Genomic DNA, 26967 nt, shown 5'->3' on the forward strand with positions numbered 1-26967 from the left:
ACAGCCGTTCAACATTGCTATAAATGAATTACATTTCGTTTCAATTCCGTCCTCAAGCTATCTGAAACTAAATTGAACGTTTTCGAAGCAAATAATTCCTTAATTTTCTAGACTCACTTGCTATTTGAGATGGGCCACAAGTGATATGACACTTATGTTAATACTTGCATTAGTACACGTGCAGTAAAAACATTTTTGTTAGCTTTAGGCTCCCACTATAGCATATTCAATTAAAAAACATGGTGGAAAAAAGCCACACAAACAGACTTCAGTACACAAACAGCTTTATTACTTTGCCCAACAGAAACAGTAGAGAAATACAGTGTACATGTCTATAAATACGGTGTGTGTTTGTGGAATGTACTTTTGGCTCAAGTGAAAGTGTGAATGAGCTTATCAAGGTTTTGCAGGTCCATTTAAGGCATTCTTACAATTCTAGCAAAGCTAAGAACATAAGATAAACTGTGTGAGTGTACAATGATATGCAGTTCTCTAAACACTCTCTAAAATCCCTCCTTCACTTTTTCACAAAATATGTCAGCAATTTCGTAACAATACTTTAATATTGCTCTTTCCAATCAGTGCCAACACCAGGGGAAGCAGCATGAGCTATATTAATTCTGAAGTATTTTTTGAAATCATAAAACTACATATAAATGGGCAAGATAATACACATGGGGGGGAAGTCACAGAGACCATCAAGAAAAACAAAAAACTAAATTTAAAGGGGCAGTACAATTAGTATGTACATGATATTTAAACGAACAAAAAGTGCCACAATGGTAGAGGTTTTGTTCCTCGTGACTGCAGCAGTTTATTCTACTGTGCGGCTGCCTTCCTTATGTTGATGATCAACCTCTTGCTGTATTCTCTGTGGTCCACTGGCTTTGCCTCCACCACAGTTACTTTAATGCGAGATTCATCCTATGGAGACAAAACCGAAATGATAAACCCTGAACTCATCTCCACCCAAATGCACTTCTGTGGACTTAAGAAAGCAAGTGTCTTCTGCTTGATTATAAACAGTTGCTATTTTTCAGCATAAATCGATCGCAAGCACACTAAGATGCCATAAAGAAAACAAAGGCAGGGGTTAACGTATAAGGGGCAGATACGTATAATAAACCCATATCATATATTTTCTAATACGGGGGTTCTCAAGTCCGACACAAGATCCATATTCCTGTCGGTTTTAGCTCCAACTCTGATAAAACGCAACTGAACAAGCTAATCGGCATCTTAAGAACAGACCCGTTCAACTGCAGTGGGGCTGCGCAAATTACAGAGCAGTCGGCACTTGAAACGCTCTTGCAGTACTTTTATGACATATGCCGATAGATTTGCGCAGCACTGCATTAAGTTGAATGCATCTGTTCCCTAAAGATGCTGATTAGCTTGTTCAGGTGTGTTTTATCAGAGCAAGAAAATGGATCTCACAGGCCAGACTTGAGAACCACTGTTCTAATAAAACCTGCGAAACTTCTAAGTCCATAAATTTAACCTATAGTTTAGCTTGGTAACAAACCTATTTAAGCTGAAAATGTGTGTTTAAAGGAAGATAAACGTGTTTAAATGCGATACTCCCTCAGAGACAAAGTGAAAATTATTGACTCCCACTGACAGACAAACTGCTGGCTTAAATATATATATATATAGAACATTAATAAGCTTTAATGAGATCTCTTTCTCTCTCACACAAAAAACATGAAACTAAAACTGTATGCACAGGATTCAGAAGATTGTGCTGTTCTTCAAGAACAAATATTCTTAAAACCTGAGCTAGCAATGTGGTGCGTCATTCACAAACTCTACAGCAGCAAATCTTGACAAGCATTCAAAATGTCATTTTCATGTTGACCTCACCAACAATACATCCAATCAGACACTAGCCGATTTATGATACATCACACTTTCAATCATACTAGAAAACATCTGATTGGACCGTCAAGAATTCTGACTGTGACTCTTATATTCTCATTCCATTATCTGTACATGTAATATAACAATCTCCAGCAGTGCCATGGCTGGGAATAACAGATATTGATACAGCATTTCAGATTAATCATAATTTCCCTGCAGAATAATAAATTGCATTACACAGACTGACTGCAGCTCTGCTATACGGCTAACCCCATTACAGAAATAAGCTAGCCAATCTAAGGCTATCAAATTATATGTAGGCTAATATGGAACGAAGTCAAATTTAAGTTCATTTGAATTTTGATAAGTAACATATGAATGTGAACTCTAATAATTAGGTGCCGAAGCAACATGAGAGAGGAAAGTAGCACTGGGTCTTCTTGGGTTTGTGAGAAGGTGTGTTTGAGAAAAATATTTCTGACGTTAGAATCTCAGAAACCCGCAACACAAACATCCTCAATAATGTGACATTCATGGATAATGTGAGTCTGTGTTTCTCACGTTATGTGGCAGAGGAACGAGGTACGGACCCATTTTCATAACCAGCAACCGTAATAAGCAGACAGTGCATCAATTTCCATAAATCTCAATCACATAAAAATGTGCACAACACAGGGCACCATGTACGCTTTGTTTAACTAAAAAAAAGTTGATTCAGTTTAGTGTTCAAAAAAGGTGTTTTCCTTCTCTCTTTTTTGTGTATGCATTTAAGCAAGCATTTTCGTTTTGCAAATTAACAAGAAAAGTGTTTGACAAACACATCAGTCTTCCCAACTGAAAGCTGCTTGGGAGCGCTGGAGCCGAAAACATTTTTAATTGTACAATATAACAGAAGTTAATACAAAATATTAACTTACATTGTAGGTCTCCAGTTTGACTCTGTTCCGGAAGAGAAAAGTATTAAAGTTTGCATGTTGGAAGACCTCATCAAACGCTGCCTCATTCTGCAAGCAAAGACAATGGAGCGAGACAGAATTATTACAAGGTTCAAAACAATGTCATGTAAATGGACATTATGTTTGTCTCACAGAGCGTTCCACTAGAGACTGGATCAACCATTCAGAGGAAAACCTTGTTTGAAAATCCTTGGGTTTGAAAGCCTTTGTCATAAAAACGAAGATTCCAAATTCAGACACAATGTGCTGCTTCTGAAAGTGTCTTTGTACTACACCGGCCAACCCTCGAGGCCACGCTTTCATGTATCGCATGGAGGGAAAGTGTAGAAAAAAGAATGAGAGCAAGATTAAAACTTACAGAGTCCTTGAGTTGGCCGAGATAAGCAGCGTTTTGGCCTAGAATGGTTTCAGCGCTGTCCTGAAAGCACATCACCCATTGGTTGTCGCCAAAATCAGCAATATTGGCCTGGCAGAGAATGAGGAGGCTATTAGCAATAACACAAACAACAAAAATGCTTCATTCACACTTCGTGCCTGATGATTCATTATAAGACCCTTCCAATTAATATAGGCCAAGCTGAATAGCCGTTTTGGCGGTGCGAATTGGAAAAGTGAGCCAGGTCATGAACATCTGAGACCAAACATGCACTGTAGGACAGCAATGCACCGAGGGCAGACGGGAGGGGAAACAAAAGAGAAATCGGCTTATTTCAACACGTCTGGATGCTGAGGCGTGATGTCTAAATGAGCTATAATATTGTAAAGCTGCTATTTTTAAATCCTTTTTAGCTGCCGACCAGAAGGAGGGAGGAAATAAAGCTTAATTTGTCCATTCCAGCCCCATAGAAAAGGACAGGCAGCTTTAAATACAAAAACAGCAATTTACAAACACAGACTGAGCCGATTAACAGCAAACAGAAATCATGTGGCCTTAAATGAGCAATGAATTTCAGAGAAAACGAACAGCAACAGACCAAATATTTCAGTCATTAGTTTCAGAAATTACGATTTTGCTATCAGAAGGAAATTACAGATATTTATTGACAACAAAGCACAACTTCAAATAATTTCTCCTGCTCCTTTTGGATTTCCGCCTGAATTTGGCATACCCAAATTTAAATGCACACCATATACACATACACTGGTGAAAATATAAAATTTGGAGGGGTTTCCTGGAATGTGACATCAAAACTTTGTAGAAAATAACCTGAGGAAAAAGATTATGTAGCCTTTGTGGTTCAGTGTAATGATGGGCTGCAGTTATTAGAAGGATGTGTAGTTTGTTTACACATATACATTTCATACATCATAATTGGACTTATCCAACTGGAGATCATTATTTTGTAGAAAAGAGCTTTCATTTGATATATAACCTGAATATGTTGGACACATTTGAGCGTTATGAAAAAGGGCTATGACATTGGGATATGATGAATTTCCGCCTAGTTATTTTATGTATGATAAATGTCAAAATGGTGCACTTTTCCAGACACTAGAGACTCCAAGCTTTCAAATGATACCACATATGATAGTTCGGGTTAAAGAAATGCATGTAAACATTAAAGAAATATCTTTGTGATGTCATTTTGGACCCGCCGGCAGGTACTTAAGAGTTTACAATGAGAAGCATTGATAACAAACAATCGTATTTTTTATTTTATTTGGTGATGCGAGTGGCTCAAAAAGTATAGACATTCAAACGGCAGAAGACAGCCAATGAATACGGACTTTATATTTCAGAAGAGGCCTAACATACAAGACAGAGAATCTTACCGAGAGCATGAGGCGATATTTGAAGTCAGGGAATTCTTTGTCACATTTCTCACAGCGGTACATTCCATTCTGCTGGTCCACCACCTTCTTGTTGCAATCTTTACTGGGGCAGGCCTGATACAAGCAGTTCTCTTTACGAATGTAGACTATGGTGCTCACGCAGGAGAAATAATCAGCCTGACAACAGAGGACAGATGAATAAATAACCAGGAAACACATTTAATTTACAGCATTAAATCTAAAGCATTTTAAAAACACCTCATGAAAATTGAAAGAGCTTGTAGAACAAAATGTGATCCATTAAAATAATCTAAAATTAGCTTTAGCTGTTCTATAAAGCTTTTTTGCACGCTAGAAACACCAAGGTCACAGGTCTGATTCCCAAGGAATGCACATACAGAATAAATGTAAAGGCTGAATGCACCTTCTCTTTTATAAAGTTTACATAATATACAAACCTTACATAATATGATACATAGAACTTGAACAAATAAAAATAAAAATAGAAGTACAGTCTGATTCCGAATTGGGCCAAAAATGAAATGCAGAAGAAAACTGCCCATATTCCTTTTAAAGTGGGATATGCAAAGTAGAGAACATGCATAAACAAAGGACTTCAGAGCAGGGCTGGAAGCTGAAGGGAAACAGCAGCCGTGAAGCACCTGGAGGGGAGGTCAAAGGGCCTGAGCTAAATGTATGCAGAAGACACAATAGGACAGAAACCCACACCAACTGAAGCTGCAAACGAAAGGAAAATGCTAACATATTATGAACTATTTTAGTTGGCACTTTTAATGAATTCGGTAGAATTGGTGCCTCATGATTTAGATTAGAACTAAATAAACAAATCCCAAGGTTTCCCATGTTTTGTTATGTAAAATTACTATCTTAAATAAAATTATTATTAGTATTATTAGTATGAAATACAATGAAAAGCATTAAGGTGGTATTTACATTAACCCGTTTATTTACAAAAACCCTCATGGTTTATACTGCCGTTACACATGCGTTTTAGAAAAAGAAAATCTGCATTTACGCTACACTCCCGAAAACGCATGTCACATTACCATTCAGACACGTTGGGCATACGTTAGTTTTTGATGACAGTTGGTTACTAGTCACAGTTGGTTACTGGTCACAGACCGACAAGTACAAAATAAACATGATGGCTAGGAAAAGCAAGGACGTCTTTGTGGATAACGTTAGATGACATAATATATGTTTTTAGGCTTGTTTGATTTCACCCGGCACCACGCAGACCGATCGACTGATGACATTGCAGAGAGTTACTGAGAGAGATATTTAAAAGCATACAGCTCTCTATCCTCTGTCGTGTTGCTGTAATGTCACTGTATCGATCCGTGCGTGCAGCGCAGCTTAAAGCCAAACAAGCCTGGTCGCATTCAGGGAGCGTAAAGGCTCATTTGACCAGAGATTAACGAATCAGGGAAGCATATGCAATGATACAGACGACCCAATCAGTGAACGAATGTTGGCGGAAACGCCGGTGTATTCTCAAGTCTACGTTTCCCTCCGTTTACGCTGAAATGCAAACCCAGAGTTTTCAGACTAAAAAGGGGGTTTACAACAGTCTCAGATTTAGGGGGTCGAAAACTCAGGAGTAGTGTAGACGCCAGGCGTAAACGTAGCACAAAGTATGCGTTCCTAAATGAGAACGCAGTAGTATAAACACCGCCTAAGATTAAACCACTAATTCTGTTACTTTGCACAAAACACTATTTCTTAACTTCCTCTCATGTTAAATTAAAAAAACTATTATGCCAAAAACGCTATATAATCTGTCCTACATTCAATAACAGGGTTGCAAAAAATAAAGATAAAACCCTAATATATTTAGTCTGCACCCCATTCATGGAAAGTTCCAAAAAGAAATCCTGCATGTAAAAACACGCTTTAAAATGAGCAGAACATTTTGCGTTTTCGGTTCAGAGATAAATTGAGAAAGTAAAAGTTTTAAAGAGTCAGTAAAGGGCACCTTACTGTTGTACACACATCACAGAAAGACAGAAGAGAGAGAGAGACACCGAAGACGACAGATTACAGGGTGGAAAAAGGGTCAGTGACTGGACATGAGCATGACACTGTTCTGACAGCTACTCTTCACAAGCACTCTAGGAAAAGACATTAAACTGAGCTTCTCCTACACACACAAGCCATCGATGTTTACTTTGCGGACAGCGCTCATGAGCGTACCCATATGAGATTGGTCTTTGAGATGACCTACAACGGGCTTAAAGGTCCAGTCAGTGAAATCTAGCGGCAAGGTTGTGAAATTGCAACCCTTCCGAACCACAGCGACAGCTGACAGAACATAGCAAATTACATGCAAGAGGACCCGCTGTGTATGTAGATAGAAATAGCTCATTCTAAGGTAATAAAAACATAACGCTTTATTGCATATGCTCTTTATACACCTTTGAAGGCATACCTATGTATTTTATATTGCATTTATATCAATAGATCATGCCAAAAATTACACACTGGTCATTTAAGAAACTCTACCTTCGTAAATGAGGTCGTGATTCACATTTATGCTGAAAAATGTTGTCATTTATGAAATGCTAAAGAAATCGAGCACCCTGCCTTTTCCGGGACTGAGAATCCTGCCAGTCATGATTTCATCTATCTTTAGACCGTAAATATACGGTGTCTCTGGCAAAGTCTTACTGTGTGTTCACACTAGAGGTCTGCATTCCCGCGGCTCTCCCGCGGGAACCGCGGGACCCGACCACAGTTCTTGCGACGCGGGATACATTGCCGAATTAAATGCGGTAGCGGTACGGAACTTTGGTGTAATTTGATCGGGAGCGGGCGGTCTAAAAACATCCCGTTCCCGTCGTCCTTTCAGAACTACATGTCTGCACTCATTCTTATCAACCACAAATAGGGCCTACAGTCTGCACTTAGGACTATTGTGCATGCGCTGCAAACATGGACCCGTGCGTGCGTACGTAATGCATTTTTTGCAAGGTCCGTGCACGCAGCATTTGCATAACGCTCCTCAGAGCGGGCTGTACCGAATAAAGATGGCAGAGCAAAGTGCGGATGCGCTGTCCTTGTCTTGAACTATCAAGTCAACAAGTTTTGCAATGGTGGAATTCACATCGTTTCCAGTTCCCTGCTCTGAGCAAGCTTGCAAGATATGTCCTCCGCATCCCGGCCACGAGTGCACCTTCCTAGAGAGCATTCAGCATTTGTGGCCGGATTTTGGAGGAGAGACGTTCGTTGCTGAAGCCGCAGTCAGTCAGTGACATTCTTTTCCTGCATGGATATTTTAAATAATTTAGAAAAATATGATTTTGCAAGTAAGTAAACTGTTTTCGTTCATTTCGTTAAAGGCTTACAGTTTTTTAGATGTTATTTAATTTATTATCAGTTATTGTTGCTGTATTTATACAGGCTTTATTTTCTTTTGTAGGAGAGACGTTGAAGTCGACGGCGGGGATTTTTTTGTTAAATTGTTAGGTTAAAAGGTGATTTAATTTGGCAATGGTTAGCCAACAGTTTTGTCCTTTTGTTTCTAATTTTAAATGACAGATGTCTGTTTTTTCCTGCTTCTCTTGCTGTGTTGACAAACATATTACATTTATATTTTGAATAAAAAGAACAAATTATTAACAAACATTTTTTTCTGCAACACGTGTTCTTTGTGTTGACGGCTAAATGTTAAAAGCATCTTGACAAGATTAATACAAATAAATATATTTTGTACAACCTACAGTTTTATTTGTTATCTCTCTCTTTCAGTAGTGGAACTTTAAATGTGATATTGTGGAAAAGATATTTAAATTTAGCGGGAACGGTCGGATCGGGAAGAAATGTATTCTAAGCGGACAGCGGGTAAACAAAGAGTAAATACATGGCGGGAGCGGGCGGATGCGGAATATAACCTTGCGGGAGCGGGCGGGAGCGGGACGAAAAAAACTGTCCCGCGCAGACCTCTAGTTCACACCAAGCGATAATTGCGCGAATAAAACGCACTATTCACGAGTAGTTGGACGCTAGTTGGATTTTACTCGCTTCATGCACACGAGAAATTTGCTTCAATCGCGTGAGAAATTCACGTCATGGGAGGGGCTTCTGCCAGGCAGCTCCCGTCTAATTGCAAAATGGCGGACATGGATTTTGTTGAGAGGGTACCTGCTCATTATGTGCTATGGAAGGCTGAAGATAGACATCAGATCCTTTGGAGGCGCAGTCCTTCATTGTTGTTTCAGATTTCTGCCTCCGCTCGCTATGTCATAATCACGTCATTACTAGAGCAGGCTCCTGATTGGTTAACTCGGCACCGCGAGTGCGTCTATCGCGTCTTTGCATTGACTTAACATGTAAATCACTCAGGCTTAACGCTTCATTCGCGGTTGATGTGAACACACAGTTAACCCCACATTTTTTCTAAGGAAATGAGCTGCGAAAACAAAAATAAATGGTAAAAACTTGTTACTACTTTAATTGATTTCTCTCCTAACAGGTTTATTTCGGACCACTCAGTTGTTTCACTTTGAGAATTCGACCCCAATAAAAAAGATTAATATGGCGTGAATACGTGTTTTTCTGTGTCTTTGGTGTGTTTTAAGTTGCTAATGCATGTATTAGACACGTAAAATTGCAAGAATTCAAGTATTGAAACACAAGATGCTTTCTATCTAAAAGCAAATGCTCACCCAGACCTGCCTGAAACGCCTCGTAACCACAACCCAACAAATCTACATCAGTTTGTGGTATGATTTGACAAAGACCGCACAAATGTTTACACAAGTAAGGTGGGCGCACATGTCAGTACAATTGCTTTGGAACCTGATGTTCCAAATATGGAACATTTCCGTCACACGCTTGCAGTATTCGACCAATCACAACGCACTGGTTACCTGGCCAATCATAGCACACCTTGCTTTTCAGAGCGATGACTTTTGTAAAAACAATTACGTTTCAGAGAGGTGGGGCAAAGAGGAAATACAAACATGCATGGTATGTGTAAAATACAGCTTTTTTAACCTTAAATCGTATATATACAAATTCCATTACATCTAAAACAAATGATAATACTAATTTTAGCCTAGTCATATGACCCCTTTAACTCTGGTGGAATTGCTATTCCCTGTTACATCAAATAAATAAAAAACCTCTGGGGAACTGTGAACGACAATGGCATAAAGCAGAATAAAAAAAAGGCGAGCTATTGAATAAGTGAAATATCCCTGTGAATTACTGTCATTTCACTTAGCGACAAAATCCCTCAACGTTTCTCGCTTCTCTGAAATACAATAATTAATCCTGTAAATACCTATGCAATTATTGTCACATTCGCTTCAAAGATGAATGGGTCCTGACAGAGGGTGTAGAACAGATTTTTCGTTTCCTATTGCCTGTCATTAGGTTTGACAACTGTACTTATTCTAACACAGCATAGGGTAGCAGGAAATGATGTAAGAGTGCTTCATTTCATTATGCTATTATGGCACAGTGGGACAGGAAACTGGGCCAAACTTTTTTGAGAGGAGCGCAGTTAATTACAGGCATTGGGCTGTGTGCTTTTAGCGGCTTCATCTCGTATCCCAACCGATCTGACGGGATGAGACCCGGGTGACAGCACGAGTGCTTCTCATCACAGAGATGTCGGGGCCAGTGGGCCTTTAGTGCAGAGCCTTCCCTAATACCCGGCCCCTAGTGTGAATATAAAATTATCAATTTTAAACACTCAAAACCACAGGAACCAGAACAGAGTTTGGGGTTGGGAACGCTCAGAGATTACATAACAATACATCACCAGGACCTAGAAGTCCCATGCATTTACCAGTAGCTCAATTTAAAGCTACCTGTCATTTTACATGCTTATTCTGATACTATGGCATGGATCAGTTGTTGTTGGTGTTAGCATCCACACAATAACAGATGAATACATGCATCAGTCATTATACGTGGCCAACATACCTTCTGAGTGATGATTCAACATTCAACATCAGTTTCATGCACGTCTCTGTGCTAAATCATGTCTTCTTGCAAACATACTTGAGAGATTAATAACGCTGAGAAAACAGTCCGGTTTTCTTTCTGCATTAATAATTGATGTCTAACTTAGAATAAAATATGGGAGAGCTATTTTCAAATCTCTTTGTGATATTGTGAGGCTTCGTTCTGCGCTTACTCTTCATCATTCTGCTGCACCTGATAAGCTCATAATTTTTCACTCTTCTCTAGACATCGCATCTTTAATATTGCCATCCGAACACAAATGCCCATTTCCCATCCCTCGCGCATAAATAAAAACAGTCTGTCATGCTAAACTCTTGTTCTCAGCTATGAAAAAATGTGACCCCTGAAAACACAGCAGTTGCCCAAATACAGGGAACTATCATCTTACGCTAGGGATGGGCATTTTTCATTTCGAGTACCGATACGAATATATATGCTGATAAAACTATGACAATATTGAGTAAATATTTAAATCAACACTGTTAGATTATAGAAAATTGACTATCAATATTTTTTTAATATAGTAAACATTTTTAAAAAATATCAGCGTGAGGTGAAGCATCATCTCTGCCCTGTCGCATTTCTATCTGTCAGTGTCTGACAGTAAAGTATCTTTTGTTCGTGGTTTCACCTGACATTCTGTGTCCAAATATACTGGTGCAAAGCAGGGCAAGCACATTTAATCCATTCTTATGAACTTGAGCGCACATGGTCCTCGCAGAGCAGAGGAATGTTTGCTTTGCTCCGCAAGCACCACGCGAGCTCAACTTCCATAGGTATGGAATTAAAACGCTGTATTTTCAAAGTGAAACAAGGCATTGCTGTGTGCTTTCAATATACCCTTCTGTGCTCCGGACTTGACTCTGGGCTACAAACCCTCGCAGTGCAACCCATCAAATCTCTGGGTAACACCCAAAATGCCTGCATAATCAATAAAAATGAAAATAATTGTATTTTAAAATGTATTTATAGACCCAAACGATCACCGTTTTCATCACCGATCGTCACGTCCGAGTACTTGTGCCAATCCCTATCAAACGCAGATACAACACCATCAAACATGAGGTTTATAAAATCCTTGTCTGTGTGGCTTTTTCAATAGAAAACGCTTCCCCATGTATGACAGAGGTACAGAACATGATGTCAGGACAAGGGCAGATTAATTATGCACTTTATAGTACAATCTATAGTATAATCTTTTAATTATTGGCCTCAGTAAATGGAGTCCTGCTAATCTCTCTGCTTCATCTTTGTGCTGAATGAAAGTAATGCTTAAGCACACACCTTGGAAAGATGGGAAGTGCAGTATGATTAATGAGCACAGAGAGGTGTAGCAACCATGTACCCAAATTACTCTCTACGAGTTTCTTTTTTTTAATGGGATTAAACAATAAACTAGTTGCAGCATTATTTCATGTTGCTTTATACAAGCAAAAATTGCAAAAGATTCATTGAGAAGCAGATTTGCAGTGCACTTCCGGATTACTTTTTGCTGAGCCCATGCAAAAATAGCCTCGGCTTTGAATCTCTACCTGCTTTTGCACTCAACCTGTTAATATGGATGGGAAGATTCATCTTTTTGCATCGGCATACAAGGTGCCATTTGCATCGCTTCGAACTTACTTCTAAACAGTTCAGAGAAATCAACCTTCATATGGATTTATATAGATGCAAATATGTTCGAAGCGATGTAAGTTCTCTCATCACTGCTGCTACGTGAATATGACATATCACATCGCTACGGAGACCGAGGCATGTCCTGACAGTCACACAAAGACTGCGTCTGACAGCTAGTGCTGCCTTTGGAGGATGCATTCCAAGGCAGAAAGGCATTTCCGAATACAACGTTTGCTTTGCGGCACCGGGTTAGTAAATGATTAAAACTCTTTTGACTCCCCACTGGCTAAAAGCTCTGCTTGTACCAATACAATCAACTTTCTCATTTGTAAACATATTTAGCATTACAGAGGCTTCCAATACCTCCTCCATGTCAAGTAGTGGTGCAAAAACTTGCCATATAATTACATTACATTTGCTAACGCCTACACCAACCCTAAACCTTACAATAATAAAAAAATATTAATCGACTGTTTTTAGCCTAACAAAAATGATGCAGTATTGAAGTGCGCATGCCCAGTGGAGGTAGCCACATCATTTCTAGTCAAAACCCTCCCATGTCGTGCAAGAACACTGCTATCGCGCATCACTTCTCGCGTGCGTATGGTTTTGCAACGTTGTTTGCGGACCAGACAGATGTCGGCGATTCAGACCTGTTGTAAAATCATACAGTGTGTAATCTCCTGTCACCGATCTATCGTTCAATGTGAATACTGCAGCAACTGAATGTTACCCCAGATAGTCATGCAGTGTGAAAACAACAGTGATGCAATGACGCTGGAAATCGGGCAATATGAACTCGACATTAAGTTAACCATTACAAAACTCCTGGTTGTATTGTGATTCCGTTATTATTTTTCTAATTTAACTTAATGGTGTTCTATTAGCTTAGTTATCGCTAGATAAAATCCCACCAAAAGAATCCATCACATACCAGTAGACCCAGGGTCTCCAACCCTGTTCCTGGAGAGCTACTGTCCTGAAGATTTCAGCTGAAGTCTGCAGGACCATAGCTCTCCAGGAGCAGTGTTTTAGATTCTCTCTGACATCCAGCATACATGTGAAATGAGAAGCAAGCTTAAATCTATCAACTCTTTCTATACGGGAATCATACCTTGTCTCCGTGGCCCAAATGTTCATTCTTGACTTCCATCAGGGTCTTCCAGTTTGTGTTTCCACCACCCCCTGGTCCTCTCATCTCAGTCATAGACTGACCATCGATAGCATGTCCTTCCTTATCATACCTGAAATAAACAAACAAATTCCACTTAGCCTTTCAAGCTGGCAATCATTAAAAATAAATAAATACTTAAGGCATCTGCTATTTTTTACACAAAGGCAACATTTGTTCAGGCTAGATAAGTAGCTAATATCTCAAATCTGATCCACAGAGAAGCAACATCTGAACAGTGGCTCTTGCAATGGCTAAAACTGGCACTTGGGCTACTTGTGAAACGAATCAACAGTATAGCATCAGATAGGGGAGATGGGGTCAGGGATGCACCAGTGAAATCATAAACCCATTTTCACTCACCACCGGGAGGAAAAGGGAGGTGGAGAGACCGAAAAAAAAAAACAAAGCACACTCAGGTTGAAGCAGTGTGTCGGAAGAATCGATACAGCGTTCTAAATGTACCAATCGTAGGGCTTGGAGCTGAAGGGGTAGGAAGGCGTGGCTGGATAAATACAAGGGTTCAGGGCTTGTTCTGAAAGGCATGACTAATTGAAAAATATCCACATTTATAGAGAAGCGCACAGCCTGATCGCTTTGGTCGTGTCAGTTAAAATTAGTTTAATTTGGTGGTGCCTCTACCTCTTCCCTCCCCTTTGAGCTCCTCTGTTTTATCACTGTACTTTCAAAAAAGTTGCCTAAATATAGAGCTAGTCGTGCTTTTCAAAAAGGATCAGCCTACTTCTAAAAAAAAATTCCCCACAGCATTTCCAAGATGCTTAAATATAAAGCGGGCACATGACGCAAAAACCAAGAATGTGTCTTTGTGAGTAATTGACACTACGGTGGAATAAAGAAAAACAAATCGTCACTCTTGCAGATGAGTCACATTAATATAATAAGGACTATACTAATCCAACACATGAGCAAATGCTGATGTAAATGGCTGACTGGGCTTAACATATGGATGAAGGCCAATGCCATCGAAGGCAGTATGAACAGCAGAGGAGCAAATTGGAAATGGCATGAGATTTAAAAGCATGGAGTGACATGCTGGAGCTCAGCGCACTGTGGCCGAACTGAGCCGAGCAGACAACAAGAGAAAACAATCTAGACTGGCTGCTGAACGTACCGTCATGTCGGAGGGCATGAAGCACAAAAGGTGAAAAACACAGACAAAATATGTGCCAGGCTTTGTTTAAGTACATGCACAAAAATGCATAACGGCAGAATGTCATAATTTGTCATTTTTCACCTTGGTGTTAGCTATAACAAGCTGTAAGTCCTATCTTAAACAATAACTTTATATATAAACTATATCACATTATTATATTACATTATTATTAGGGTTCGAGAAACCTATTGTATTTGTAGGTTTTATTATTATTATTTTTCCGCCGTAAAACTGATCGTACAGCCCAAACCGTAAGGCCGATAAGGCTGAGACTCGGTCAGATGGTAGTAGTCTTGCTCGCTACTCAGATACACGGAGCCAGCCATGTCGGACCATAGGGGGCGCTACAGCGATGAAAAGCGCGTTTTCGCTCGTTTCTCCTAAACGGTTTGATATAAATCACTTGGATGTGCGACATAGTAATCATTGGCTCAAAACTTAAAAAAACATATCTCCGATTTCATTTCCGGTATGAAAATTTTTCCGCTAATTTGCATTTTATGCAAAAATTAAAAAATTTAACTAGTCCCTGGATTTTTGCCCAATCGGAACCAAACCAACGCTGATGAATTCTGTGGAGTGTGAATGTAAATAATTACTGCGATAATTTGTGAGTTATCGCTGATGATGTCAAACACCTACTTTCGCGAACTCGTCCTAGGTTTTCCGATTAATTGGAACCAAATCAATTCAGATGACTTCTGTGGAGTGTGAATGTCAATAATTATCGAAAGAAAGTTGAAATTTCCTTTCAAGGTCGATAAGGGACGCACGCCAAAAGTTCTAAATATGCGGAGCCTTTAACATTAATATGGCCATAACTCAAGAACTAGCTCCGAGGTCATCTACTAAAGGCAGCGCCTTTTGGCCGCTAGTTCTCTTCATTCTGAACAATCTTGACGCTTTAGACTGCTCGAACCCGGGAATCGCTGCTTGCAGCTATATTTATATATTATGTTTTTAACCCTTTTGATATTAGTAATGTGATATGCAACAAGCTTTCCTGTGGCTCTGTGGTTAGAGCATGGCATTGCCAAGGTCATAGGTTTGATACAAGGGGATTGCACATAGTCAGAAACAAATGTATAGTACAATGCAATGAAAGTCGCTTTGATAAAAGTGTATGCCAAATGCATAAATGTAAATGCAATTTGTATTTAGCATCAATGAGACATAACTTATAAAAGAGCCATTTCTACGTTCAATACAACCACAGATAACATTTGAAAGCCACTTTTATCCGTGAAAAAACTAAATGTCCTTAAGGTAACTGTCCAGTAGCTGCCAGAATGTTGTTGACAAATGTTCCAAGCTCACAACCAAACTCTTTCAATCTAAGACACAAATGTTTAACCCTCATCTCAAATTGAGTTTGACGGAGTAATCTAGTGCAAATACAAGAAGTGCAAGCGACAGATAGACTCGAGTGTGTGTAAGCTTAATACAGCATGCTGGTTCAAAGGCTCTGACAGGTGGGGTGAAGGTAGGAGAGCTTCCATTGCCTCTGTGAAGACTGTAAAAATGAGCCAGTCAAGAGTAATTGGCAACCTATGAGTAAGAGTGCATCATCGAACGAGAAAGAATGATAATGAGTGCGAGACGTAGCGCGAGAGCAGCAGGGTGAGAAGAACCGAAGAGAGGCGTGACTGACGGTTGGAGTATGAAGCCCATTCTGCAGAAAATTACTAACGGTGGCCCTGATCTCTGATGCCATCTATTGGACACAATTAAGACTTGCATTATATAACAGAAATGTTTTCGGTTCATTTAGCATCATTAGAGTTGAAAAATACAGATAAATCAGATGATAAAAGGTTATGTAACAATGATTAGCAAAAAAGTTGCCCCTCTGGCAGGTTAACAGAATTGCTGTTTATTATGTCAGTCATAAAATCTACCAACAACCATGTCAATTGACATAAAATTATTACATTTTGCTTAAAAATGTTAACTGACTTGTGCATTTTATATCATGCAACTATAAATTGCCCTATAGCATGATAAGAAAAGGCAACTAGCACTTTATCATCAAATCAGATATGGTTATGGGCGCAAAGTCTCTGATGGCCAAATATCACCCAATTACTAAGCTTGGACGATTATATTAAACTACTGCCAACAAGGTTCTATTTTGTAATATAATTTACAAGATGGGATGAAACCAGAAACATGTGTGTGAAAACTTGATTATATCGTCAACAATGATGCACACAGATCCGTGCATGACAGTTAACAAAAGTTAATCATCACAAAAACGGGCAAGACCAGAAATAAATTAACATCTGAATGAAATGTACACAACTTGAATTCAATTCTTTAAGCCCAATGATATTACAGTACCTCTCATACTTGAATTGAGGCCCCCAAGCAACTATATGCAATTCTTCCATACAGAATTCATTAAACAAACATATCAAATATGTGACACCCCCATGCACACGTTGCCTGAAAATGCAGATTTACACAATAAGGGATACTTCAATAAACAGTGCAGACAAATCTGAGCTTGTGAGACCTGAGGATGCTCCATCAATATGATTAATGAGATTGACATTAAATGGCGGAGTACATGCTCAGTTCCACAAGGACTAGACTTCAAGGTTAAATCCCACTGGGCCTAAAACTTAATTGATCAAAGACGTACACCTTAATTTATATCCAAGTGACTTTTTTTAGAGAGATAAAAGAAAAGACATGCAGGGTGGTCCTTGATATTAATTCATTAGGATTGAACTGGATTGTATAATGCATCACCTTTATAAAGACGGGGTACAGAAGTAAACAGAATGCTATATTTATTTCATGAATGCTATATTTTTTGAAAACATGAACAATGCAAACGACAAGTAACCGTAAGAGTTCAGTAAAAGATGGCGGTAAAAGTGTAGTAGTACATTTTAGGTTGAATTAAACAGTACTGCTGTCTTTATTATTAACTATGGGCAGCAGACCTACAAAAGCTGTAAAATAAAGTTATAACTGAGACAGAAGTTAGTGGCCGAGGGGTGCTACAGTATGTCAAGTGGCAGCAGTCCAACAGCTGCAGACCTCATCAACACCTCTGGGTTTCAGGGTCAAAATTCCCTCACTTCTGCAGCTCTGCTAATTAATGGACATGTATTGAATTCACAGTGGTCTGCTGGTCCAGAAGATTGGCCAACAGGCTGTGTACTGCGCACCAGTCCATGATATAAAAGCTCATTATTTTGGACTCTCCTAGTGAGAAGAGTACCAACGTGAGACCGGAAACTTACCTACGACTGTCATTGGAAGCAGATTACCGATATACAGTATCTTAATATTAATATAAAATTCCCTGAGACTGAAACTAAAGCCAAAAACTGGACAACTGCTTTATTTGACTGCAGAAAACAAGGTTACCATTAGTCCTCTTTTTGCCCCTGAAAATCATGTACCAAGTTAACGGTTCTTTAACCTAAAACCCTTTTCAGGTATATTTGTTATTTAATAAAAAAATTAAAGATGTTCTTCCAGAGCAGCCCAGAACATTTTTCTTTATTGTCACATGTCTAATAGGTCTCAAAACAGACAGCATTCAGACAACAGTTCGGTTCAAACAATATGCTTTTATTCCTATCATTTTCACATTTATAAATACGTTGTCTACATACTGTAGCTACACAAAAATGTATGATGTGAATGATCACGACAGAAAGATAATGTACTGTACTTTTTAATTGTGAGCAGCGTGCAGCAGAAGTTTAACCAGAGGAAATTATTTTAGATTTATCACCTAGAATATTCACCCGATAACATTAAATATGACCATTTGTCGACCGATGTGGCCGATAATTTATCGTGCATCCCTATTTAATAGTATTAAACACTGAAAAACTGGTATCAGTTAGTCATGATTAAAGTGATGTTTTACACACACATATAAAAGGGACAAAAATGTCCCATTCTGCAAAATAACAAATATATCAGTATGAAGTTATCCAAAGGAACCAAATGTATAAAGTTGGTATTCTGAGGCTGATGGATTGCCAGCAGTTCGAGAGTAGATGAGGGGTGGCGATCACACAGCAGTGATTAGTCACATTCCACTGCCCTTAATATGCAGATAAAGCTTTTAGATCATCAAAATAATTACCCTCTGAAACTGGTCGACTACAGGCTGGTGAAACTATCATACAAGCAATTAAACTCTCAAAGTAAAATTCTGCTCTGCAGTGCTGTTATGAAGCGCTTTCATCTTATACTCAATAGTGTTATTTCAAGGCAAATAAATTAAACGTGGGGAGAAATTGACCAAAACATGTCAGAAAAAGGATGAGTGACATGCAGGAAGCCCCTGGACAGGTGAGCTGTTAGTGCAGAGTATGACCTGTAACCCTTATTATGCATAAAGGCACTTTATTTCAATACATGGCACTCGCGATAATGCAAAAGCTGCACCAGGCCTGCCCAGAAGATCTAAATATAATTTGGCAGTACCCACAAATATCTTGACAAAAGCATTTGTCTGCTGTTTTTCAATTCTATCAGCAGCCATGGACAATTAGTCATAGAGGACTCTTATTATCTGATAAATGCTCCAATGTAAATGGAGGATCAGGAAAACCGCTCTTCAGACACAGGCATCCATCACAGCCTCAGCCCACCTGTGCACTATAAGCATTTATATCTAAACTGTCCCTCAACAAGACATTCAGCACCCATCTTCCTTGCATGAATAAACACTCCGGTTCTCAAAGGACCTGATTCACGCTAGGCAGCAAGAGGAAACTGAACATCCAAGCAAGGATTAGCCATCATTCGTATTCCTATATCAGCCTGAATGCAAAGCCCAGCAGAGTAATGCAGACAGAGTTAATCTTGATATCAAAGGCATGAACATGCTCAGTCTCTCGGAGCTCTGGAGTTTGCATTTCAGTGTCTCTGCTTCTCTGTCCCAATTCTCACGAGCAGAGAAATAAAAACAAGGCCAAATCGAACTAGATTTGTTTTGTCTACATTGAACACCAGTTACACCGGCATGCTGCCTATACTATATTGTACAATTTGAGAACAAAAGATAAAAAGAGGGAGAGGGAAAACAACTAACCAGCCTCGCAGTTTGTATGCCTCTGGTAACTCTGGGTTGATCATAACTGTGCTGCTGAATTGAGTGGAGAGGGAACGCCCACCGAAGTCAGACAATCTTGCCCCCTTAATGGCCAGGATGGGCTGACCAGAGCCATCAAATGTCTCTGCCTGAAGAGAGAGGGAAGAACAGCGTTAAGCACTTGCTCGAAGACATATTTTTCCTTTCATCCTAAGAGTGCCCTATGATTTTTAGTATGACACGAAGTTGGGTGATTGTAAAAGAATCCTGATGTCATCATAGGGGCTGAACAATTTTGACAAATAATCCAATTGCAATTATTTTAAAAGGGTGGTGCAACGGTGTGTCATGCATTCTAAATACTTGCTGTCTTCTCATGCCTAACATGGTCAACTTGTCAAAAAAGTTGGGAGCACTATTACTGTGCTCAATACACTCCCCCAGTGTTCGTACAGGTTTCGGAAAGTGTTTTTAGAACATGAAAAATAATTACGTAACAACTTTTCTTAGTCCCTTATTGGACAATTCTCCCAGAAAAATATGCGCCACTCATCAACCATGGATAGCGGGAGAAAGAGCATGCGCACAAGTCACTTTCACTTGTGTGCAGGACAGAGAGCACTATGTTTGCAAAGTTCAGCTGTGTTGTTTGTTCGCTGGTTTTGGGTTATGAATGTTACAATAATTAAGTATTAATGTATGTATCATCTAATATATTGTCTTTTACTATTGTGTAAGTGCTGCATGAAATTAGTAATATTGCCCCTTGAGGTAGCATTAATGTAAGCACACACAATACCTGACACTGCGCAGCATCATCCACACAAAACAGCAAAATAGTCCCGCACAACTGACATGCTGTTGCTCTTACACTAAAGTTTCACAGTGCCACGTCCTGTCGAACTTGAGGCCATTATACAACACATCAATGTACAAATTCATTACTTTAAATGCAGTTGCGCAGAAAGCGCGGTTAAATTGAGAGCGAAGCTGTCGCAACGCGCTCTCTTCCCTCGCAGGCAGTCACTTTGGGAAAAATGAAATCAAATGCTTTTGAGATGGTATTGGTCAGCGCCGAGCAGGGTCGCATCACACTTTGCATTCCCATAATTAAACGCAGTCTTTGCGATTAGAAAAATTGTGTTTCACCACATCGCGATTTAATCGCAAATGCAATTACTCGTTCAGTCCCATGTCATACTGCAGTTGCTGTTTTATTACAGATCTTCCTTGATAAGAACTATGGACATACAAACAAAAGCCAACATTGAAACAAATGAAGACAACCCATTCTCCAAGGATTGGAGCTCATCAGATGGTAGAAGAGCTGTGTTTATTGCAGGATGTCAGTGTTTAGATGAGGGTGCCAAGCAGATAAATTCAAATTACAACGCTTAAGTAATGCCATCTGTCGTCCACACACAGATTCTACAGGCTTGGGCTAGGTAATATAGCCAAAACATAACTACATCTGGCCAATTAGACTTAAATTAAATGCATTAGAGCTCTTATTGCAAGTGGCATATTAAACAGTTAATTTAAATTATACATTTAAATGAAATAATAAACAGCAGAATATTCAGAATACAAGGCACTGAATTATGTTAATGCATATAAATTAATAGGAGAGGTAAATTTGGTCTCTTACGTACATCATTACCCCACATGGTGAGCTGTATGACTCTGCCAGACATGTCCATCAGCTGGATGTTCCTCTTGGAAACCTCACGACTGTTCTTGGTCGTGATGCGCGTCACATCCTCCACAGATTTACACACTCCGATCACATCTGTAAATAAACAAACAGTGCACAGGTTTACAATGAAGCTACTTCTGCAATCTTTCAGCAAAAGATAGGTTTGGGATGAAACTGCCACTTATCCAGAATGTAATTCCACAACACACGTAAATGCATCACTGCAGCATGCCATCTTAATCCTCTCCTATCAGATGCTGTTATGAATCATTTAGCTGCCATTAGGAATGTGCCACAAATCACTGCCAGCACCTGACTCAAATCTCACATAATAAAAGCGACTGCCACACCTCACAGTGCTCCGACTGCCTTTTCCATAATTATTGACTTTTCATTCAACAAGTGACAGAATTTTCTCCCATGGTTCACCTGAATTCCGACTGGGACACAAAGTCAATCTGTGCAATAGGCCATTACTGTCATAGGTGTTATTAATGTTGTGTTCAACATTAATGTTATAATTACCACAATCTCCTGGGCCTTGACGTATTTGTTGCACCTCCGCGATACACGGTTAATTATTTAAACGGTGATTATTGATGATGGCAGTCACAGGGGGATACTGACCTACGATGCTGTCTTTCTCTCGGGACTCCAGATCAGCGATGGAAACAAAGTCACACTGCAACATGGGGACATCTGCGCTGTCCTCACAAGGGATGATGCTCGTCTCACCGTTGAGGGTCATCTCGTAGTCATTCTTTAATGACGAGAACTGCTTGTTGGCTATCTTCAGGGTGCCTTTGGAAATATAGTAGACCTGAGGACAGCAAAAGGGATTAAAACATCAGGAGACTGATGACTTGAGTAAGCAAAGTAAAATGTTCCTTTACAATTTGTGATTGACTTTGTGTATTGGGTGTCTGCAAGCCACAAACTTTTTTTAACACAGGATTTATTAACCTATATCATAAATTTTAAACGTTGACACAACAGAATACACTTTTTACAATTAATTAACTTTTTTCCTTCGATTCATTTTGCACCTTACTTCCACAGCAGAAAGAGAGAAAACAATGTCTTACTTTTCCCTGTTCAATGAGTGAGTAGAATTTCTCCACTTCCTGATTAAATCCCGTCGCTCTGATTTCTCCCTGTAACAAAAAACATACATTACATCCCACTGTACATTGATACAATTACAAATTAATTATCATTCAACGCTTACACTCTCATCCACAAGTTCCATAGAAAAGAGCTTGCCATCACCCCTGGAGTTACTCCATGTGCGAACGCTGCTCTTGTTGGTGACACGGGCTCTAATAGTCCATCTGGAGAAGAAAATGCTCTTTAATTAAGCAATCAAAAGGGTGAGTAAGAAACAAGTGTTTGATGAGATTTCTAGACTGACTTTGACTGGTAAGGGTTGAGGCTAGCAATGGGCACTACTTTCGAACTTCCACCAGGAGTGTTGGGGGCAGCCATGGGCTTTTTGCCAAAGCTCGGAGCGGGGCCTCTGTGTCCTGAACCTATCAAAGCAGAGCAGAGAGAAAATAAGTTACAATGCCTGTCTACACAGTCCAAAAGCATCCCTTTCGATTCATATATCAATAAGCAAATCTGAGCACAAGCAAATAGTAGCAATAGTAAATACAAAGACCACAAATATCAGGTTCTCTTGCATTTTGTCTATTCATCACATTCGTTATAGCATTTTAAATTATACAATCAAATAGATATCAAAACAACCTTCGCTGTTTGTGCAGATGTATAGCAATCAATGTTTGCTAGCTGGTTTAAAGTTATAGGCAGCGTGTTTCCCATTTTAACATCTGCTTCCACTTACTCTTACCCTGCAAATATTTCCAAGAGATGTTGCAAATAGCTAATGTAGTTCTTTCATTGAACAAACAGTTGCTTGCTAGCTTTGGAAACCGCTGGACAGTGATTCGTTTTCAAATTTGTTACCATGGTTACCACTTGTATACACAGCAGTTGACACTTGAAAACTTTATTTGTTCACATCCAGTGTGGACAAAATTTTCAATTATATTGGGTTTCTAATGTCTTTCGTTGTGTTGCGCTGTGCCTGTCGCATCCGGTGTAGACAGAGTTAATTGAAAAATTTACATTTTGCTTTAATTTTGTCATTCAACATTTTTTTTTAACTAGAATGTTTCCAGTTATCTGTTTACAATAAGAGTGGATCCCTTTTCAAGCTTCAAAGCACAAAAAAATATAAAAAAACACCCCATGTGCTATGTATTTTCAAGCGGCCACATTTTTCAGTGGCTCCTCACTGCAGAATGCTACATCCAGAGGGGCCAGGTTGGATGCAGATCTAGTCTCCTCCCATTGCATTGTGATTAGTCGACAGATTTCTTACTCAACACGCGTCATACTCATGTTGATGCTATACCATTTCCGCATTGAGTGATAAAAGAATAACTTAAGTTGACAGAAAACAAACTTACTGAAAACAAACTTTACTTATTAACACATTTTATTAGATTTAGGGTATTTTAATAACGTATTATATTAGGTTTAGGGTAAGGTTTGGGTTAACAAATATTTCACTGAAATATTTCACTGAATGCACTGAGCGATGACATTGATTAGAGCAAACATTGCCGACCAGTTTACAACTTTAGAATGGGAGGAATTGGATCTGGATCCAACCTCGCCCCATGGATATTGTGTTCTGCAGTGAGGACCATCTCGCATTTTTACCAAACATGTTTGTATGCCCTCAGGCCACTTGAAAAATACGCAAGAACACTGTTGTGTGCATTTGACCATATATCAAATTGTATGTTGTCATTGTTCGAACTTTTTGCCTTAGAAGGATTGTGTTTTTTACAAATTAGGAAATAAACTTTGAAATCACTAACTTGTCTAAAAATGTACTAACAATAAGTGGAATAATGTCATCCAGCCATTTACCCTTTCCATACAAGATCTTATTCTGATATCTTTTATTCACTCAATTTTAAAGACTTTTAAGTTATCAACGGTTTACCGGTAGAAGTTAGAATACTTTCAGAGTGAATTTTCCCAACAATATCATTCTTCCATATTGTTTTCATAATAATTGCAAAGAATCCGATATTCTCTTAAATTAAGAATGATTTTAGAACTTTATATTTATAGTTATCATTCTTGGTGTGAACAAGACAATGACAACTGAACAAAGATTTCCATGAATTTACCATCACTTCCATTCTGAGGCTGCAAGTGTCGCACCGCAGGAGCTGCAGTTTGTGGAGCCTTTGACTGACCTGTAAACCAGAGAACAATTACAAAACTTAGACAAATTTCAGAAACATTAAGCAAACTAAATATCTAAATACAAGTGACTAACAGGAGTCTTTCCAAATCAATAACATGCTCATCCGTTATGTAGGCTTTCAATGTGTTATTTAATATGAAATATTACACCTGTTCTACCATGCATGTGACTGGCACGATGCGACAAAAGAACCCATTTTAATAAGAGATTTAATTTGACAATTTGTCCATATTGGAGGCAGCAAGACCAATGGTTTGTTCTTAATTCCTTTGTAGCGACACTCACGACTGGGGTAGACCGGGTGTTAGATTAGACCCAACTTTCTTATCAATGTGAAGAGTACAAAGCCAAAGAAATGCAGTAACATTAAACTGTTTTACTGTGTTTGTTTAAATGCACTCTCACCCTCCACATAAGGATTTGGGTCTCCTATTTTTCCTCCCATTTGCTCAGCTGTCTTGACCACCTCCAAGTCTAGAATAACCACTACACGCCTGTGAACAGCATCAGAAACAAACACGGAATATTACACATCTAAGCAAAGCCATATAGAATCACAAAACAAAAGTGCGAAAATCAACAGTAAAGGTAATGTAATTGCTATAATATTATAAATATATTAAATATAGAGACAACCTAAACCCAGAGATGAACACATACCGTCCGTCCTTAAGAACATTGGTGACATGCCGTTTGATCAAACAGACACAATTAGGAGCCAACTGATTCTGTTCAGCCATGGGATTGAGCTGTGTGGAGAGCATGAATGCTGCAAGTAGGAATAAAACCAGACAAATCAGATATGAGAAAGTCAATAGCCTCCATGAAATATACTGTACATCACAGTAGCTTGCATTTGCTAGATAAAAATGTACAAAGAAACGTCGTTTTATTCACAAGCAAAACCCAATATTCTAATCCAAACACAGATGTGCACATAAAGTACAGATTATCCTAAACTGTTGCATGTAGACATTTAAATTAAAAAGGTTGAAATTAAAGAAAATAAGCAATGGTATTAAAACTGAAAATTCATTTCAGACTCACAGGACATTGTGTGAAGCCCATCACTCATCATAAGACGAAATCGGGACAAGTTATTGCCTCCATCAAGTTTACGAATATTCTGCAAAGAACGTTTTACATTTTACAGACATACAACACACTGTGTGTTTTGCATATAAAAATTGTAAAAGAAAGGTGCATAAAAGATAACCACAGTCAAATCATTAACAAAACAACAGACAAAACACCATTTCAAGTTGGGTTGCAGGCAGCTATATATGGGGTGCTCAATTGAACTATGGTTTCCTATAAAGCTCCTTTAAACAAAGACACAATACAAATACATGTGAATAGACTTCTGTTCTCATCCTAGCTCTCATAATATGTATAATAATGATATATAAATGTAATTCAACACTTATATTGTTGTGCCATAGCATGCACCCAAGAGTTTGGACCATTATTACAAATGTACAAGGGGACATTTACCACCACTTGAAGTACAGGGCTGCTCACATCAGTTCCTTTGGTCAGGGACTAAAAACAAAGAACACATCATGCATAACGGAAAGCCCTTATTTTATAATCAAATGAACAAAATTGCTTCAGAATACACGGACAACATAAAAGAAGAGTTCAAAGATAACGTAGGCTAAGTTATATCTTCAATTGCACTGTCAAACGTTACATGCGTGTCCTATTGTGTTGACAAGTCCAGGTTTGACGGAACTGAATACAGTGAAAACAAGCACACGGGAGGAAACCTAACAACTTTTAACTTAACGCAACGTTACATCAACGATTATACAATGAACATATTTAAACCCGTTTGAAACTAACTTGGAGGATGAAAATACGTTAATAATAAGTTAGCTAACAGAGTAAACGTCAATAAAAGAGCGTGTTGTGATTCTTACCTCTATTGCCCCCTCTGATAGTTTAGTCATGTTTTCTTTTATGTTATTTTCGAGAATGTTACAGTTAAAATTGTTCAAGAGCGCATCGGTCTGCTTTACCGCTAGCTCTCCTCGCGCCAACTTTCGCCAAACCCGCGAAAGTGCGCCACGCCGTGACGCGTTTCCTGTTTCCGCTAACATCAATGTCAAAATACGAGACACGGCGCCATGTGCTGTCTTGAACTGTTTGTTGTTTCAGTTTACAAACATACATATAACATTTTGAAGCCCCTCACAGATCCCTTGATTTAAAAAGCAAGTTTCAATTTATGTGGGAAAATATTTTTTTACACTTAACGGTTTAACTTTTATTTGATCAATTGTAACTTATTTTCTTATTATTTAATTTATAGAGAATGTGGTGTCTTTTTGAATCTTCCGACATTGACTGCTGAGGTTTGTACAATA

The 26967-nt window shown here is 38.9% G+C and overlaps 1 protein-coding gene across 1 annotated transcript; it reads right to left on the reverse strand.

The window, feature by feature from the left end:
* Window positions 1–269: 269 nt before the first annotated feature.
* On the reverse strand, window positions 270–26738 carry rpa1 (replication protein A1). Its single transcript, XM_079481943.1, has 17 exons — window positions 26521–26738; window positions 26093–26140; window positions 25646–25724; window positions 25259–25367; window positions 25004–25092; window positions 24519–24587; window positions 22721–22838; window positions 22538–22640; window positions 22395–22463; window positions 21937–22129; window positions 21266–21402; window positions 19614–19762; window positions 13315–13444; window positions 4590–4766; window positions 3175–3282; window positions 2778–2864; window positions 270–924 (listed from the first exon to the last, which is right to left on the reverse strand). Exons 1-17 carry the CDS (start codon window positions 26698–26700, stop codon window positions 820–822), a joined length of 1950 nt encoding a protein of 649 aa, XP_079338069.1. The 5' UTR covers window positions 26701–26738; the 3' UTR covers window positions 270–819.
* Between the last annotated feature and the right edge of the window lie 229 nt (window positions 26739–26967).

This window comes from Barbatula barbatula (genome assembly GCF_947034865.1).
Source record: "Barbatula barbatula genome assembly, chromosome: 19".
NCBI classification, from domain to species: domain Eukaryota; kingdom Metazoa; phylum Chordata; class Actinopteri; order Cypriniformes; family Nemacheilidae; genus Barbatula; species Barbatula barbatula.

Coding starts and splice junctions, on each gene's coding strand:
- rpa1 (XM_079481943.1), bottom strand. CDS start 26,700: ATGTTAGCGGAAACAGGAAACGCGTCACGGCGTGGCGCACTTTCGCGG. Junction 22,464..22,537: donor TGGAACTTGTGGATGAGAGT/GTAAGCGTTGAA, acceptor TTTTTGTTACAG/GGAGAAATCAGAGCGACGGG. Junction 2,865..3,174: donor TCGGCCAACTCAAGGACTCT/GTAAGTTTTAAT, acceptor CTTTGCTTGCAG/AATGAGGCAGCGTTTGATGA.